Raw genomic sequence first — 18,017 nt, 5'->3', positions numbered from 1 at the left:
ATTTTGGCAACTTCACATGGAATGGATTGAGGGGATGAGAGAGATTGGAAAGTAGAGAGACCAGCTGGAAGGTTACAATAATACATTTATACTACATTTTATCAGAGATAGCTAAAAGAAATACTACATATATTGGAGCATTTTCTGATTTCTTCTTTTGAAGATGTGACTTTCGCATCAGGAAAAGGATGCAAGCCTAGAGCCTTTTAGGGAGGCCAGTTCCTGGGGCCGACATTCAGGGAGAGCTGCCTGGTGCCCTCAGCCTCAGAGTGAGCTGAGGGAACCTGCGAGGACTAACTCCAGGCCAGATGTTAGCTGTCCTACCCCTCAGTTCTGGAGATGCAGCTGTGTGCAGAGACCTTCTGATTGAACTAGGCCTGGGACCTAAGGAAGGACAGCTGATGAAGTTGATTTGGGCATTTCCCCTTCCCTGATTAGTGTCCTCTTCTTGCTTGTTAGGTTTCAGGGTAAGTGTGGCCACCTCTGTGGATTATTCCCTGACCATTCCCTCAGGTCAGACACTGAGCTAGGACCATGTTTGCAATGTTGCAGATCAGAGTAGAACACATGCATCCGTCTTTGTTCAGAAAAATGCCTCACATGCTTCAACTGTGCTGGATCATTTTCCAGTGCTGGAGAGACACCATGGTTGTCAAATAAAAATAATGAAAAACGCAAATTTTGCTTTCCATTTCTGGGCCTTTCTCCTGGATATGCCCTCCAGGTGTCCCAGACCCTGTACTGGGTGTCCTTTCCATGGATAGCATCTCATGCTGCAATTCTCCCTCACTTTTCTAGCCACATCAAAACATATAAAGTTATGTATTTTGTGTTCCATTGACTCATGGTCCTATTCCCTTTTAGCTAGGGAAAATACATGACTTTAGACGGTATGACCGCCTTGTAATTAGGGCCCTTATGTAGATAATTTCTTAACCAACAAGAATGGTTTGGGGCAAGAATTACCTTGCCTAATCTGACCAGTCTTTCAGGGAGGGTTTTTGTGGGGAGATTTGGACAATAATCACACCATGTAGGTGGGATGGAACTTGCTTGAAGTGGAGCAGATTATATCTGGCCTTAACTGTGATGAGTTAGGCTTTTTGACATAATTCCCACTTCCTTCTTCACCACGGTGACTGAGTGCATGGAGCAGCGGAGTGACGCATTGATGTTTGTGTTTGCTGAAGATCAGTCTGAGAGTTGGGGAGGAGTTGTATCAGAGAAAGGCTGAGAGATCAACTAAAGGCCTTTTTATTTTATTTATTTATTTTTTAACTCTGTTTTTATTGTTGACACTATTACAGATGTCACTCTCCCCTGTCTCCCTCTGCCAGTCCAGTGTGAGGGCTGAACTACCTAATTTCTCCCAACTCTAGTAAATCAAGGGTGACATAGAGCATTTGCCAGAAGTGTTCAGAGGGTAAGAGGCTATTAAAGAGCAAAGGGACATTAAAATGCAACTTTCCATGGACAGAGGAAGTAAAACATGTGGTTTCAGGGGTGGGAGGTATGAGAAGTAGGTGGAGATGTAAATGGAAGACAGGCTGTTAAATCATTTGTTTTCCTTTCTGTTCTTTGCCACTTAGGTAGCTTCTGAAGTCTATGATGCTTAATTAATTAATGCATGCTCCTTTAATTCTTTGCAAGGGAAGGGGTGTAGCTAAAGTGCAGTCAACCTGGATTCCAAGGGACCCTGGGAGCTGGGGGAAGGAAGGTATAGTCTGGGTCATCAGGTGAAGCAGACTGTTCTAGCTCAGGCTTATCTGAACCCATATCTTCAGCTGGAACTGGTCAGGCATAGCACTCCAGGGAGTGAAAAGGCCCCAGGACTTAATTCTTTCAACTCATGCTAATCATTGACTCAGTTTTGTTACCCAATTCTTTCCTCCTTCCCAACTTGGTTCCACCCCACATTCAGCTCTTTTAAGTCTCTGGAGAGTTTTGACAACTTTTTTCTAGAATATTTATCCTATCTGTATGCTTCCACATTTAATTCTAGTTCATAAGTTAGAAGTGGGGAAAATAACATTTGAAAGAGTCCCTTAGGAAAACAGCTAACGAGTAAGACTTAGGGATCAAGAGTTGCAGCTCATAGATATCTTACCACCTTCTGTCTATCACTTATTTTGACTATTGATAAAAGTATTTCACTTATGTTACCTTTTCAAGAAAACAGGACATTGTTTTCTATCCTATTTAAAAACTTAAGCCCTGTACATGCTTCTGCTTACTGTGTCACCATTATCTCTTCTAGTTCCTGAAACTGCTCCTCTCATTAGAAATATTGAGAGCTCAAGTCCTGACACCGTGGCAGTCAGTTGGGCTCCACCCCAATTCCCAGGCGGACCTATTTTGGGTTATAACTTAAGGCTGATCAGCAAAAATCAGAAATTACATTCAGGAACGCAGAGAACCAGTTTCCAGTTTTACTCTACTCTACCAAATACCACCTACAGGTAAGAATTAAGTGGTGCAAGGAAAACAACATAGTTTAAGTGTACTTTGAGAAGTCCCATTGAATCTGTACTGTTGGGATGAAGTTGTGTTTTTCCTCAAGTTTGCATGCTTACTAGATCACACATCTTAAACAGAAACATTCTCAAGTATTTCTGTTATATTCAGAGGATCCTTATAAATATGGGCTAAATAAAAGACATCATAAATACCATGACTATCATTTCTTCATTTAATTCAACATAAAACAGTAAGGAGGTGAAATTCTGTTAATGGTATTTTGTATTAACTGTTAGGGGTTATTATTTTATTATTGTTAGCTTTTCTAGCATTTACTAAGTCCCTCTAAATTAGGGTAGGAATGGGGTCATGCAGATAGCAGAGTTCAGTTTTTGACCTCTGTGGCCCTGAACTGTTCTATGGGAAATGCAAACAAGGATGTGATTGATGGTCATTTAGTGCCCAGCACTGGCACCAAGTAACTAGATACGTGCATTGTCACATTGTCTTTTAAATAGAAACATGATTGCTCCTTCTATTTTTATCTCCTGTTCACACCGTGCCATGTAAAACACATCTCTCCCAATTGTTTTTGGACCAGGTTTTCTATTGCAGCAGTAAATGAGGTTGGTGAGGGGCCAGAAGCCGAATCTAGTATCACCACTTCATCCCCAGCAGGTATGGCCCAGCGCCGCTCTTCTGTTACACAGAACTTGAGGGGGTGGCGAGGGTGGGTTCAGACCTCAGAGGTCCTGGGTCATCTGGTGTTCCTCCAGACCCCCCTCTTCTGCCCATATGGACACTGTCTTTTTAGTACTTGGTAAGCTTTCAATTTGATATATAGAAGTAAGTTGTTAGATGGAAAGGTTTCACATTAAAATTTAAGAATTTAAAGAGTAAAATCAGAAAATTTAGGAATTCAAAAATGGCCTCAAGCAAATCTTTGGTTTCAGGTAAAATCACTAGTGATTGTAACACATTTACACACTTAGGGGTAATACATGATCTTTCTGCCTCAACCCCCATTTTATATTGTGCAACATTATCATTTAATACATAGCAGATATCTTTTCTCCCAGTCTCCTTAAGGTTTTCAAATATATCTAGACTTAATAATCTCCATGTTACCACTCTGAATATCCAATCTACCAAATTAGCTTTTATTATTTTTTAATATATTTTAATTGATTTCATAGAGGAAGGAAAGGGAGAGTGAGATAGAAACATCAATGATGAGAGAGAATCATTGATCGGCTGCCTCTTGCCCGCAACCCGAGCATGTGCCCTTGACTGGAATCAAACCCAGGACCCTTCAGTCCACAGACTGACGCTCTATCCCCTGGGCCAAACCAGCTAGGATGGCCTTTGGCATTTTAACAATTGCCTAGAGAGACCGAATACTTATTGCATGATGGCTAGGTGAGCAAAATAATAAATGAAAATGCTTTCTAAGAAGCACCAGAAATATTTAGGAATCTAAATAGGAACCTAGTGAAATAGTTTGGAATAACACACAAAGACCCAGAATTCTCGGAGTCTGTGATCTATTTTCCCTAGAGCCCATTGGCTGATTGACTACCCCTTACCTAACAGCACACACCTATGCCCGTGGGCATAGAATGTCACCCATATCCAGCCTTTGTTTTCTTTGGCTGTTACTGGACTCTAGGAAAGGAGAGGTATTTTGGCTATGCAAAAAACATGTCCAAAGGGCAAGTTAAATATAGAGCGGGCTTAAGCTTGTCGTTACTGTCATTATTGCATAACATTTATTAATTGCCCTACAAGTGCTCACCAGCACATGCTTCATCAGTGTCCAATAGAACAGGACATCAAGCAGCGTTCTGCTGTCCTCAAATTTCCTTCCTCCAAAGACTTTCCTCCTGCCTCAGGGAGAGATATTGAAGACAATATGAAGACAACCAATGCCTCTGTGTGTGTGTGTGTGTGTGTGTGTGCACTATGTAACACCCACTCTGGCCTGGGCTGGACCACCTCCACCAAGCAGTCAGATTCTTATGGCTGACCTTAGTGAGCTGAACTTCTCTTGTGGCAAGGCTGTTGAGAATGGCGATACTCCATGTCATGTTATTTTGAACACATACACATACAACCCACTTGGTTGACACTGTACTTGCTATCCCAATCCTAGAATCATGTGATTTATACCACAGTTGAAATGCCCCAGTGCCTTCAGAGGAAATCTGACCAGCCTCTTTCAAGTGCTCGTCCCCTTGCTTTGGAGGGTGGCATTGATCTTCTTGTGTCGATGTGTATACGGTTGGGGTTGTCTCTGGACATCGTGTTGTCGTTTTAGTTCAAGAAGAGGAACAGTGGCTCTTTTTATCCAGAAAATCTTCTCTAAGAAAGAGATCTTTAAAACATCTAGTAGATGAAGCACAGTGCCTTCAGTCAGATGCTGCACACCATAACATTACAGGTCAGTATAGCAGAGAGAAATATTTCCTTCTTGTGAAAAGAAAGATCCAGGTTGATTTCTCTTTTAATCTCTTCATGAAAAATTAAAGAACTACATTATCTTTTATGTAAGTTTTTTGTCCGGTGCTATAAAATAATGCACGTGCATTTGCATGGTCTTCTAGGAATATCAGTTCATGTCCAGCGGCAAGTTGTTTATTTCTCTGAAGGGACTCTCATATGGGCCAAGGAGGCTTCCAACATGTCTGATGTGTCTGACCTGAGAATTGTTTACAGAGGTTCAGGATTGATTACTTCCATCTCCATCGACTGGCTTTATCAGAGAATGTATTTCATCATGGATGAACTGGTTAGTCTGAGAGTTTAAAGTGAATAAGCTATTTACAAGTAAACATAATTTTTCATTAAATAAATATTCATTGATTATTTACTACTAGAGGCCTGGTACACGAATTTGTGCATGGGTGGGGTTCAGCTGGCCTGCCCCGATGGGGGCCCATCAGGCCGGGCCGATTGGGAGGGGAGGGGAACGGAGAGGCCACCCGTGGTTGACCAGCCGGCCCCACCCCCTGGTTGAACTCCTGGTCAAACTCCCGGTTAAGGGGACAATTTGCATATTAGCCTTTTGTTATATAGGATGTTTTAGACACTAGGTTAACAATGAATCATAGATCTGCTCTATAGGATGGTCTAGACCAGTGATGGCGAACCTTTTGAGCTCGACGTGTCAGCATTTTGAAAAACCCTAACTTAACTCTGGTGCCGTGTCACATATAGAAATTTTTTGATATTTGCAACCATAGTAAAACAAAGATTTATATTTTTGATATTTATTTTATATATTTAAATGCCATTTAACAAAGAAAAATCAACCAAAAAAATGAGTTCTTGTGTTACCTCTGACACACGTGTCATAGGTTCGCCATCACTGGTCTAGACTTTACCTAGTACTAGTCCTGACCTACCATTAAATTATCTTTATTGGTGATTTTTCAGAGCCATGAGTTTATGTTAATGATAATTCATCTCCCATAAGATAGAGGTGGTACATGTGTTATAACTAGGTGGGCCTCCCCATCATGGTCAAAATCAGCTGCAAGCACTTTGAATTATATAGTAACCAGGGTTGACTTTAGGTCTCTGGAAACCAGTATTATTGCAATCTTTGAGAAGACACAGTCTTGAGGTGTTCCAAGTTTCCTTCTTTGAAAGGACAGGCTTATCACAGTCACTATGGCTGGAAGTCTGTAAGCTTGGGTCGGCCTAAGTATTAAAAATAGTTGAGTGCCTACTGAAGCCAGGAAAATAGGTACTTGTATTTAATTAATGTCAATAGGATACAAACTCATTAGGGCATAGGAATTAAAATGGAGTTTTAGGGCATTTTCATGTTTTCAAAAAGTGCTCAGTGACCAGCACAATTCTAAGCACAGAACAGATAGATGCCCAAGAAATACTTGTTGGCCAAATTGAATCTAGACAGATACTAATCCTACTGCTGGAATTTTGATTCTCTAGGTATATGTTTGTGAATTAGAGAACTGTTCAAACATTGAGGAAATTACTCCTCCCTCAATTATTGCACCTCAAAAAATTGTGGCTGATTCATACAATGGGTAAGTGGATTAGTCTTGTAAATATGAATTCTTCCATGGGTAAGAAACTTGGGAAACTTGCTTAATAATGAAACATTGTCGCCTCAGAAGAGCCCATCTATGTATCTTAGCTCAAATTGAAATAAATCCAGGTAATGTTTTCATTCTGTAGAGCCAGGAGGGAATTTCTTTCAAACTGGATCCCCAACTTCTCTAGTGAGGAGTTTTCCCTTTCTCATTCACAGTAAAATATGGGTATATGTGAAAGACCTCTCGTCTGGGGCTCAGGGACCTGGGTTCTAGTACTGTCACTATTTTATGGTGCAACTCAGGTCTCATTGCCCCCCTCCATGCTCCCTGAAAGAAGCCCTTCCATTTCTGCCTTTCATCGCACTCTTTCTTTTGCTGGGCAACTCAGCATCAGTTCATTTCTGTGGTCTGGTTCTTAAACCTATGAAGAGGCTAATTGATCAGAATGCTGCCAGCATATACCTTAGGAGACAAGAATTGATGGTTAAATACAAGTAAAACTTTCCCATTACAAATAACTATTTTTCCCTTCCCTACAAATGGGATGGACACATTTTAGCTCAGGTGTGCTGCTATACTGCAATAGGACCTCAAACAAATAACTTCATGCCCGTGACCTTTATTTTATCCCTCCATATGGGGATGACTTCCCCAGCTGGGTTATTTTGAGGATGGAATGAGGTTCTCACTGTGAACATATTTTGTGATCTCCAAATGCACCTAAATGTGCAGGATGAAAACATAGAAAGTTATCTTGTAATTTATTTCTTAACTGTGGCCAGATAATTATAGGTTAGGAACCTAATAAGCAAGGCCAATGTTTGTAAGATTAAACATTTTTCTTTCCTGTAGGAATAAAGTTATTTTCATTTTTTAAAAAGTCCATACAACCTTTTATTGTTCTCAAATTAACCTTCATGAATAAAAGATTGCTCAATATTGATTTAAAATCAATCAAGCCTTTCTATTCATATTAATTGTTTCCTAGATATTTATTTTAAAATCTTTGGTTTGAAAGAATCACTGAATTACAGAAAAATTTAAAAAACCCTGTGATGTAAGGCAGGTCCTTTGGACTCTGAATCTTATTTTCCTCATTTGTAAAAGTCTAAAATCCTATTAAGTGTACCTTTGTTGCTGCCAGTTACACAAAAGGACTCATTCTGAGGACAGTGAACTTCGCCCACTAAATCACACCCTCAAAATGCATCTCAGTGAGGTCTTTGGTGGCTCTTTTTTCCCCCATAAATAAAAGGTTAATTTCTGCTTAGGTTTTGAAATGTGACTAGAAAAAAAAATAATGATAATTAATAGTTATTAGACACTTAATATATGGTTTTAAGTGCATTACTTCAATGATCCATTTAATCTTTGTTCAACACTATGATGTAGGTGCTTTTAATATCCTAAGTTTATAAATAGGAAAACAAAGAAGAGGTTGATTTAGTAATTGCCCGAGATCACTCAGCTATTTTGGGGATGACACCAGCACATGACTTCCTACTCCGGGGCCTATCTTCTAATCATCTCCCCATACCGTGGTAGACTTTCTGTAAAAACCAATTGTAACTTTTAGCAACACTTAGGGAATGTACCTAAAGCACTCCAGATGTGGGAAAAGTTGATTCTCCTGCTATTAAAAAAGGTTTCCTTTATGCTGTCATTTTGCACCATTGAATTATAACCTCACTGAGTGTGTACCTGCTATAAACCTTTTTCCTTCTCCCCTCATCCTTGCCTCACCCCCATTTCCTCTCTATATTCTACCTCCCACACCCCAGCTCTCCTTACCTTTCTTTTCTTTGTCTTCCCCCTCTCCCCCACATGCACTCCTCTCTGCTTCAGTATAAGAATTGTAATCTTTGCCCCATAACTTTTTCCTTTTATCTACTCTGAAATCCCTAAACAATTTGAATTTGGGTAACAAAAGCAGGAAGTTAAGAGCCAAGGTGTTTCTGCTTTTTGCCTGCCACAATCTTCCCTTAGGATAAAGAGCACAGGTTCATATCTCAGCATGGAGTTTATATCTCAGGATAATGTTCTGGCGCAGGAGTCTGGAGCATATTGGCAACAATTTGGAATAGTCATCCGGAGAACAAGAGTGGGACTGAATAGGATGAGGACAAGGATTTGACAGTTGTAGCTTCGAACCCTGCCAACCCATGGGTTTGTGATGAGAAAGACTTACTAAGCAAAAGTACATCTGTCTCCATGAACACAAATCCAAAATTGGCTACATTCAAATGAATAGTTTTATGTTTTAGTTAATATCCTGACAGATTAGATTATCAATGAAGTATTTTAGCGGTGTTTCCTTTTTCATTATTATAAATTCACCTGCACCGCTCCCTCGATGTTTGGCTTCAAAGTATATGAATTTTCAAAATTCCTCCATTGGCTTCTTTCTTCTGATTACTGGGTGGTCCTGCTCCCTTTTGCAGTATTTCTTCATGAGTTGTAAAATGGTAACCCTCATGCTGCAATTGTAAATATTTTTAAAAGCTTAGTCTACTAAAAATGCAAAGTAGCTTCGCTAAATATTTATCATAAACTAATAACTGAGGTTTTAAAAAAGTGGTTGAAATGTTTTTGCTTTCTTCCATTTTTTTCATTTACAATGCATGGGAAAGTTTATTGACAGAATTAGACTTAAAAATTTGTGGTTTTTGGCGAAAAGTTTTTTATAATAAATAACATGTGTAGCTGTGTAACTTTTATATAATGTGCATTCCTTTAAGAGTAGGTTCCATTAGAAAATCCTTAAATCCTTTTTGCTTTTAAATTCTATGATTCTAAAAAGTCATGTATAGTGAGGATGCTAAGCATTAGAAGCGAGGCTGAAATTTTTCAGTGTTCCAACTTCTAATTTAAATGAATAGAGCATATCTTTAGTAAATATCCTTACTCTTTTGGCCCTTGGGAAACCCTGTACTTATTAACACTGGAAATACATGATTCTGATTGCACAATTGGCTAAAGCAATGGGTTGGGGAGGTTACTCATCTACCTTTGCATTGAGTCAAACCAGGCTTCTTTTGTTCCCACGTCAGGTATGTCTTTTATCTCCTGAGAGATGGCATTTATAGAGTAGCTCTCCAGGTGCCACCTGGTCGGGACTCAGAAGCCATGCGTATTGTGGAGAGTTGCACATTAAAGGACTTCGCAGTAAAGCCACAGTCCAAGCGAATCATTTACTTCAACGACACCACCCAAGTCTTCATGTCAACATTTCTGGATGGCTCTGCTTCCCATCTTGTCCTCCCTCATGTCCCCTTTGCTGATGTGAAGAGCTTTGATTGTGAGAACAATCACTTCCTTGTCACAGATGGCAAGGCTGTTTTCCAGCAGGATGCGTTGTCTTTTAATGAGTTCATCGTGGGATGTGACCTGAGACACATAGAAGAGTTTGGGTTTGGTAACTTGGTCATGTTTAGCCGGTACACCCAGCCATACCCCCTGCCGGCCCGCCCGCAGCAGCTCTCTGTGCTGTTTGGATCCTACCAGGCCCTGGTTCAGTGGAAGCCTCCTGCCCTCGCCATAGGAGCCAGTGAGTGCCCTCTCCCCAGCGTGGTCATGGCCTCAGTGGAAGGAAAGGAAAGGAAAGCTTGAACTGCTTGACATTGTCACTCGGTTTTGAGAGCTCATCTGTGATGATGCACTCATCAACCAGAGTGCTGCTTAGCGCAAAAAGGAGTTTTGACATGTTTAGTCTGCATTTACTAGTTTTGCATTGGGAGGCTCTCTATGTTTTTCATTTATATCCCAACAGAATGGCCCAAACGTTTATTAAGTGTCTACTAGGAGCCAGGCACTGACAAGCTAGTCTGAGTGAATATTAGCCAGGGGGTTAGGGCACTTGGGTTGAGGTTTTCTATCCATTATAACCTTTAATTAATTTGAACAACTCCCTAAAACTCTCTAAACCTGAACTTCTATCTCTGGAGAGGCGGTTTGTGTGGCAGGTAAGTAGGTGGGCGCTGGAGCCGGCCTGCATGGACTCAAAGGCTGGTCTTGCCATTTATTAGCAGAATGACCCTGGACAACTTAATCAGTTCCCACTACTGGAAGATGGGGATATTAATTCTTTCTATGGGATTGTTATGTAGATTAAAGTAAGATGCGTAAGTAGAAAACACTTAGAACAATACCTAGCACAGAGGTCAGCAAACTTTTTCTATAAATGAAGGACCAGGTATAAATATGTTCAGCTTTGTGGTTCATACAGTCTCTGATATAGCTATGCAACACTGTCTTTGTAGTGTAGAAACAGCCATAGATAATATGTAAATGAGTATCTGTGGCTGTGTTCCAGTACAACTTCATTTACATAAACAGGAGTGGGCTAGATTTGGCCCCAGGACTGTAGTTTGCCAACCCCTAGCCGCCTAAGGTATTTAGCAAACATTGTCTATTTTCTACTTTAAGACAAAGTTAATTATGCCTGTTTGCTGTATATCACAAAGACAGCTACAAATGAGTAAGCAAATTTTGGGCTTCTGGGAGAAAAGTGCTATGCAAGCACTAGAATTATATTAGAGATTCACCACAAGCATTTGCTTATTAGGAGCCTGGTTCCACCTGGCGGTGTGAGAGAGACCCCTCTGACAATTCTGTGCAGCCAAGTGTCCTCTGATTTATTGGGAATAATGACTCCATCAATAAGCAAGATGAGTGGCATGGGTGGAATGGACACTGTTCTAGTTATACCGTCAAACTAACCCTGATGATTAGGGGGGTAACAGGTATTACTGCCCAATGACCCTTCCATTCAAGGTGAGGCTGGAGATGAATTTCCTCATGACCCTTTGTTTGCCCTTGCTGATGTCATCCCGGCCAGTAATATTGCTTAACTCTTCTGATTAGGCCCTTCCTCCTGGCAGAACTGGACTTACGAGGTGAAAATATCAACCCAAGACTTCCCCGGAAACACTCGCGTTTTCTCTAACATACGTGGGACCGTGCTGAATGTCCCCGGGCTGCAGAGTGCGACACAATACGAGGTTTCCGTGAGAGCAAGTTCTCCCAAGGGGCCAGGCCCATGGTCAGAGCCCTCGGTGGGTACTACCCTGGTGCCAGGTGAGAAAATGTTCTTGATTTAGGGAGTGGTTCTGACAAAGAAAGACTTATTCCCCGTGTTCCTTAAAATTAGTCACTTCCAATGTAGTAAAGAAGTTAGAATGAGGGTGTGATGGTCTCTTGAGTATGTTTATCTGAGATTAGGAAAACACCTAAAGCTCTGGGTAACATTTTATGTGTCTGGCCTGATATTTTAAACTTTCTAAAGATAGTTTGTGGGAAAAGCATCCTTTTCTTCTCCTTCATGACTTTCTTCTTTCTTATGGTTTATTAAGCAATAGCACTCCTTGAGCTCTGAAGGTCATGCGGAGAGAAGTTGAGGGGCTACGAATTATGCTAAATATCATCCTCTTGACAGAAAAAAAAGGGAAAGATAATTGTACCATTTATGCTGCTACTGTTATCACAATTGCTTCTGGGTGCTCTGAATGGGAACATGGCAACTAATAACCAAAGCAAAACAACAACAACAACAAAAAACACACAAATTTTGCCATGACAATAACATTGCTATAGAGGCAATATCACCATACATTTCTCTTCACATTCAATTTTAAATATTTACATAAAAATCTGAGAGTATGTTTAATATGATATATAATTCTATTAAGCAGACACAATTGCTCATACCTTCCACAGTATTTCTTAAAATGTTGATATTCTTTTACTTTATAAAGAAAATCTTAAGATGTGTGCCTTAAAAAGTGTGCTTTCTGTGATATTTCCTTCAATTTCTTTTTTTTCACCCAATAGCTACAGAACCACCATTTATCATGGCTGTCAAAGAAGATGGACTTTGGAGTAAGCCATTAAATAGCTTTGGCCCAGGAGAATTCTTATCCTCTGATATAAAGAACGTGTCAGGTAAATGCCAAGTCCCTTTACACTTGGAATGACAGGTTTCTACTCATTCCCAAGCTATTTGATAAATCAAAGAATCAAGCATTTTGGTATTAGGTCAATAATGAAAGGGGGGAAAATGCACTGAACTATACTTCCAGGGACAGTATTAAGAAAATGTTGGTTCTCAAGTAGGAATGCTGTTTATTATTTCAAAATGTGAGGTTACTTATTGATTCATGCCCATTTCAGGAACACTTTGATATATTTCTCATGAATTTTAATCTATCAGTGTTGTCTCACAGTAACAACCTATCTTGTTCCACTAAGACAGCTACGCTTCAGTAATTTATTATGAGTTGGCTATAAGACTGGAGCATGAAAAGGCTGCATGAAGATATAAACAAAGAATAAGAAAGGATTTCATGACAGAGGATTATTCAGTAATGAGTGGGTCATTTTGCCGGGAAGACATTAGAATGAAGAAAAGTCTTCATTCCAGGATGATATAATAGTGACCTTGCTGGAAGAGGGCATCTTCTATAACTACCTAAGTATTTGATCTATTTGTGTGGCCATTAAAAGTACAACAGCATTTCTGACCAACAAAGAATTTGGGCTTAGGAGGTATTGCCTAATGGAAAGAATGCTTTGGAGTTGGCTTGAATCTTGGCTCCCCCTCTTTTCATTTGTGAGATCTCAGGCAGAACAGATAATCTCACCGAGTCTCAGGTTTGCCATGTCAAAAATGAGGATACTTCCTATTTCATAGCTTTGTTTTAAGAATTAAGTGAGACATATGGAAGTGCCTGGGACAATGTTTGGGAAAGAGGAGATGCTTAGTGAATATTAGTTCCTCTCTCTAGTTCCAGGGGTAAAGATTTTGAGGTAACATTATTGAAATATTCTTGACCAATCCCTGACGGTCTAGTGACTCTCTATGTTAGCATATGCTATTAGATTGGGTGCAAGTGTGATTTCTTGACTTGCTATGCTTGTGTCAGCACATATGAAAAAAATAACTTTTACCAATTCACTTTGTTTTGAGACATGGATTGGTATAACAACAGACTCTACTACAGTGACATGAAAGGTGATGTTCACGTGTGGCTGCTGAATGGGACGAATATCTCCAAGAATTATCACATACCCAACATTGCAGGAGCAGGGGCGTTAGCTTACGAGTGGCTGGGTCACTTTCTCTACTGGGCTGGAAGGACATATGTGGTAAGTTAAAGCCTGGCATTCCGGAAGCTCTAGAGCAATGCCCACCCACTTCAGTGGCTTAAATATTATTTCCATGATTTTTTTCATATTAGTGTACCATCTATGCTATTATTTATTGAATATTTGTCCTTAAGTCTGCTCAATTTTTTATTAAGATGCATTTATGTGCCCTAACCGGTTTGGCTCAGTGGATAGAGCGTCGGCTTGCGGACTAAAAGGTCCCAGGTTTGATTCAGGTCAAGGGCGTGTACCTTGGTTGCGGGCACATCCCCAGTAGGGGGTGTGCAGGAGGCAGCTGATCGATGTTTCTCTCTCATCGATGTTTCTAACTCTCTATCCCTTTCCCTTCCTCTCTGTGAAAAATCAATAATAAAATATATATTTAAAAATGCATTTATGTGTGAAGGAAATTTTATATCTTTGGTGTACTATTTCCAACAATATCTTAACATAAATATATTAAAATGTTCACTAGTGGGTCAGTGTCCTGGAGGAAGACAGCACACTCCAGCTAAGTGAAGGGACCATTTTTCAAAGATGTAGATAGGGCTAAGGAAAACAAGCAAAGGATGGCAAAGCATGCCCTGGGCTAGCAAGTGTCGAAAGATATAACTACTTCCAGGCATAAAGAGGCAAAGGAAAGAGGGAGAAGAACCTGTGAGGACTGTAGCTTTAGGAAAGTTGCTGACATGAAACCCAATCACTGTCAAAATGTGTGGTCTGGGGGAATGAGTTCCCCAACCCCTCCTTCCTTCTGCCCTCCCATCTCCTGCCAGTGCTTCTGTTGGCTGAACCTCACTGGAACCCGGGGAACAAGGGGGTCCAGTGATGCAGTTCATAGATGTCAGCCTTCAGGGGGAAGAGGAGGGTGGAGAGGGTTGAGTGGACCTGGAGGCAAAATGAAGACATCTTGGTATGTGTAGTGATACGCTTTGAAAGGAAAGATGGTTAGTGATGAGAACACTAGTCCGACAGATCGAGAAGTATAGTACTGAAATTGTTTTCTAATCAGGAGTGTGCTATTGTACGTACTTTTATTCACTCAACAATCATTTATCTATTACCAATATATTTAGAGCCTTGCGAATAGGCATAGTTGGGAATATAAAATAAATAGTAGACATATCCCTGCTCTTTTTTTTTAAAAAAAACAACAACAACATATAAACTTTATTGAGATATAATTTACAAACCATAAAATTCACCCTTTTGTTATGTAAAATGGAGTGGTTTTTTAATATGTTCAGGGTTGTGCAACCATCACCATTTGCCCCTGGTCTTTTAATGATATAAAAATACATAAATGAAATAATAGAGGACACACACAAATTAGTGTATTTAGAGGCCAGCATTCTGGCATAGTCTGAATTCCTAAGTGCCAGTGACCTGTAGGCAGAGTTGATGGGGTTAATTAGAGACTGCTCCCTAAAATGGGTTAGTTGGAAAATAGTTTAGAAGGAGAAAGTGGAAGAATGGATATGAAAATTGGCTTCAAGTATTTGCTCTGTCTCTTAAAAACTAACTCCAGGAAAAATTACTTAACTTCTTTGAACCCAGTTTACTCTTGAAAAAGTAGGGAATAGAAATCCTTAATAGGCTTACTGTGAGGGTTACAAGAGCTTATATTTTAAATATTGAAAAAATATATAGTGCTAGGCACATAATACATACTCACTAATAATGGCAGTATTTAATGTTAGGAAAATCTATTGATAGAAAGGAATCCGATAAAATACATTCTTATCCAGCAGTGTTTTGACTGGATATATGATTAGGAAGAGCAAGTATTTTAACTCAAAATAAGTGTACATTCCTTCTCTTTAGGAACATGAAAAGTGATAAGGTTCATGAGGGCAGGTCCCATGACTATTATGTTTACAAGGTTTAGTACATAGTGCCAATAAGTACTTATGGTTGAAAAAATGATTGGTAAATGCAGCAGTTTAATAATAATTGCAATAAGCTATTCAGGAATCATTTAAAAATCATATGATTGTGTTTTATAGATACAAAGGCAGTCCGTGTTGACAGGACACACAGATATTGTGACGCATGTGAAGTTGTTGGTGAATGACATGGTGGTGGATTCAGTTGGTGGATATCTCTATTGGACCACACTCTACTCCGTTGAAAGCACCAGGCTAAATGGGGAAAGTCCCCTTATACTACAGGCACAGCCCTGGTTTTCTGGGAAAAAGGTGACAAATTAAAAATAAGATCTGATTATTTAATAATTCTGAGTAGTGCTATTGTATAGTTATGATAATACTCTTTCAGCTTATTGTGTATAGTTAAGGTAGAATCTGAAAGGAAATACTGTTACAGTAAGATTTTGGTATAAGCAAAATTTCTCTTTCATTTGATTGTCATAATTGATTTAAGTTTTTTAAATGTAAGATGGAAACTTTTGGTAGTTTGCCTTATCTTGAATGGTCCACACTTAAAAGCATTTTAATTTCTGATTGTTTTTATAGTCTCAGAAATTCTGTGGGATATATTAGAGCTTGTTGGATAGTGATTAGGTGTTTTATTATTTTTTACTTTTTAAACTAGACGCCCTGTGCACGACATTCGTGCACTTGGGGAGGGGGGTCCCTCAGCCAGGCCTGCACCCTTTCGCAGTCCAGGAGTCCTTTGGGGATGTCAGACTGATGGCTTAGGCCCGCTCCCATGGGAGCGGGCCTAAGCCTCAGTCTGGCCTCCCTCTGCGGGAGGCGACCAGGTGGGCCTATCAGGGGACAGCGCCAGCTGGTGAGTGGCCCCAGTGGACTGATCTGGGGATGGTGCTGCTGGCAGCTGGCCAGTGGCTGGCCTGGCCTTTCCCCATCACCCCTCTGCCACTGCTGGTCGCTGCCACCCCCCTCCCTCTGCTCGCTGGCATGCACCTTGGCTGGCCTGGACTGCTGCTCGCCGGCCCAACCCCCTGCTGACTGGTCGTTCTGCTGTTCAGTCGATTTGCATATTATACTTTTATTATATAGGATATATTTTTATTGGCTTCAGAGAGAAAAGGAGAGGGAGAGAGAGATAGAAACATCAATGATGAGAGAGAATCAGTGATAGGCTGCTTCCTGCACACCCCACACTGGGGATTGAGCCTGCAACCTGGGCATGTGCCCTGCCCAGGAATCGAACCCTGACCTCCTGGTTCATAGGTCGATGCTCCACCACTGAGCTACGCTGGCTGGGGTCAATTTTGGATGTTGACTGCTCTAAAAACTGTCTGACCTCCAAGCAAAATATTTGACTTCTGTGTGTGTTTCCTTTTCTGAATAATGAAAATATTAACAATTAGTCCAACTCTCAGTCTTGTTGCAAAGATTGAATGAGATAATTCATGCGAAGTAATGACAATAGTTCCAAACACATGGTAACTGCTTAATAGTTAAGCTCTTCTTATTGTAATTCAGTCTAAATAACAATCTGATATAAGAATGTTTTTAAAACAAATATTATTTTTACTTCTTCAACTTCTAGAATCAGTGCCCATTGTTCTTAATCCTCTTTAACTACCCTCTATGTATTCATCTAAATTTCTGACTTGTGTTTCTTCTGATCGTAATAGTAATATACTATGTCTACTATGGGAAATTTAGAAATTACAAGAAAGCATGAAGAGGAAAGACATCATTCATACTGTTTGTACCTATGATATTTCTTAAATTTTTGAACATTTTAAGTTGGTTTTCTTTTGTCAATAGAGAGAGGTAAAATATACATAATACAGACATATCAGATCATTTATAAACAAAGAAACAAACAAATTGTTGAGTCATTTGATCCTTAATTCCATCGGATATATGGATAATAATTTGTAAGACATTTAAAGGACCTGATTTGCGTATAGAGATTAGAACACAGATATTTAAAAGAAATAGAAATTTACACTCATAACCAGAAATTAATCATTCCTGCCAAAAAATGAAATTTTAGAGCCACTTGAATCTGAATACAAAGAAAGTATTCTTTTATGTCTCAGTAAAACATGTTAGGGGAAAGCACTTTTATTTTTGTAAAAATGTATTGAAGATAATATCTCAAGAGTAATCTCCTAACCCTATGGCCTTGTCAGTAATTTCTCCACTGCTCCGATCTAGCCGTTGGAGTTATTTCCACCAAGGAAAGCTCTGGAGTGGCCCTGCGACTTTTCCATAGATGAGTAAATCATTAGATTTCTCAGCATGTTTGGTGCAAACACCTTTCTTTAAATTCCTGCTCTAAGTCCTGTCAAAGGCTGGCGAGTGTGAATCCGTGTTCTGCTTCCATGGTGTGATGTCTTATCTCTATGCCTCCATTCATACTACTGGTTGTTAGCAGTACAGATACGGATAACAAAATGATGGTTGCCAGAGG

General features: G+C 39.9%; 1 protein-coding gene across 1 annotated transcript in view; it reads left to right on the top strand.

Moving 5' to 3' along the window:
• ROS1 (ROS proto-oncogene 1, receptor tyrosine kinase) overlaps positions 1–18,017 on the top strand; it is a 91,077-nt gene that overhangs the window by 17,791 nt on the left and 55,269 nt on the right. Inside the window, exons 8-17 of the mRNA XM_014533747.1 lie at positions 2,258–2,459; positions 3,059–3,135; positions 4,775–4,897; positions 5,061–5,245; positions 6,415–6,512; positions 9,572–10,068; positions 11,385–11,597; positions 12,351–12,461; positions 13,486–13,664; positions 15,671–15,862. Of these exons, the coding sequence (XP_014389233.1) occupies positions 2,258–2,459; positions 3,059–3,135; positions 4,775–4,897; positions 5,061–5,245; positions 6,415–6,512; positions 9,572–10,068; positions 11,385–11,597; positions 12,351–12,461; positions 13,486–13,664; positions 15,671–15,862 (1,877 nt within the window). The remainder of the gene's footprint in view (positions 1–2,257; positions 2,460–3,058; positions 3,136–4,774; positions 4,898–5,060; positions 5,246–6,414; positions 6,513–9,571; positions 10,069–11,384; positions 11,598–12,350; positions 12,462–13,485; positions 13,665–15,670; positions 15,863–18,017) is intronic.

Source organism: Myotis brandtii, unplaced genomic scaffold (assembly GCF_000412655.1).
Source record: "Myotis brandtii unplaced genomic scaffold, ASM41265v1 scaffold123, whole genome shotgun sequence".
Classification (NCBI taxonomy): Eukaryota; Metazoa; Chordata; class Mammalia; order Chiroptera; family Vespertilionidae; genus Myotis; species Myotis brandtii.
Note: the sequence above shows the minus strand (reverse complement) of the source record. Positions and strands in the feature narration are given on the sequence as shown.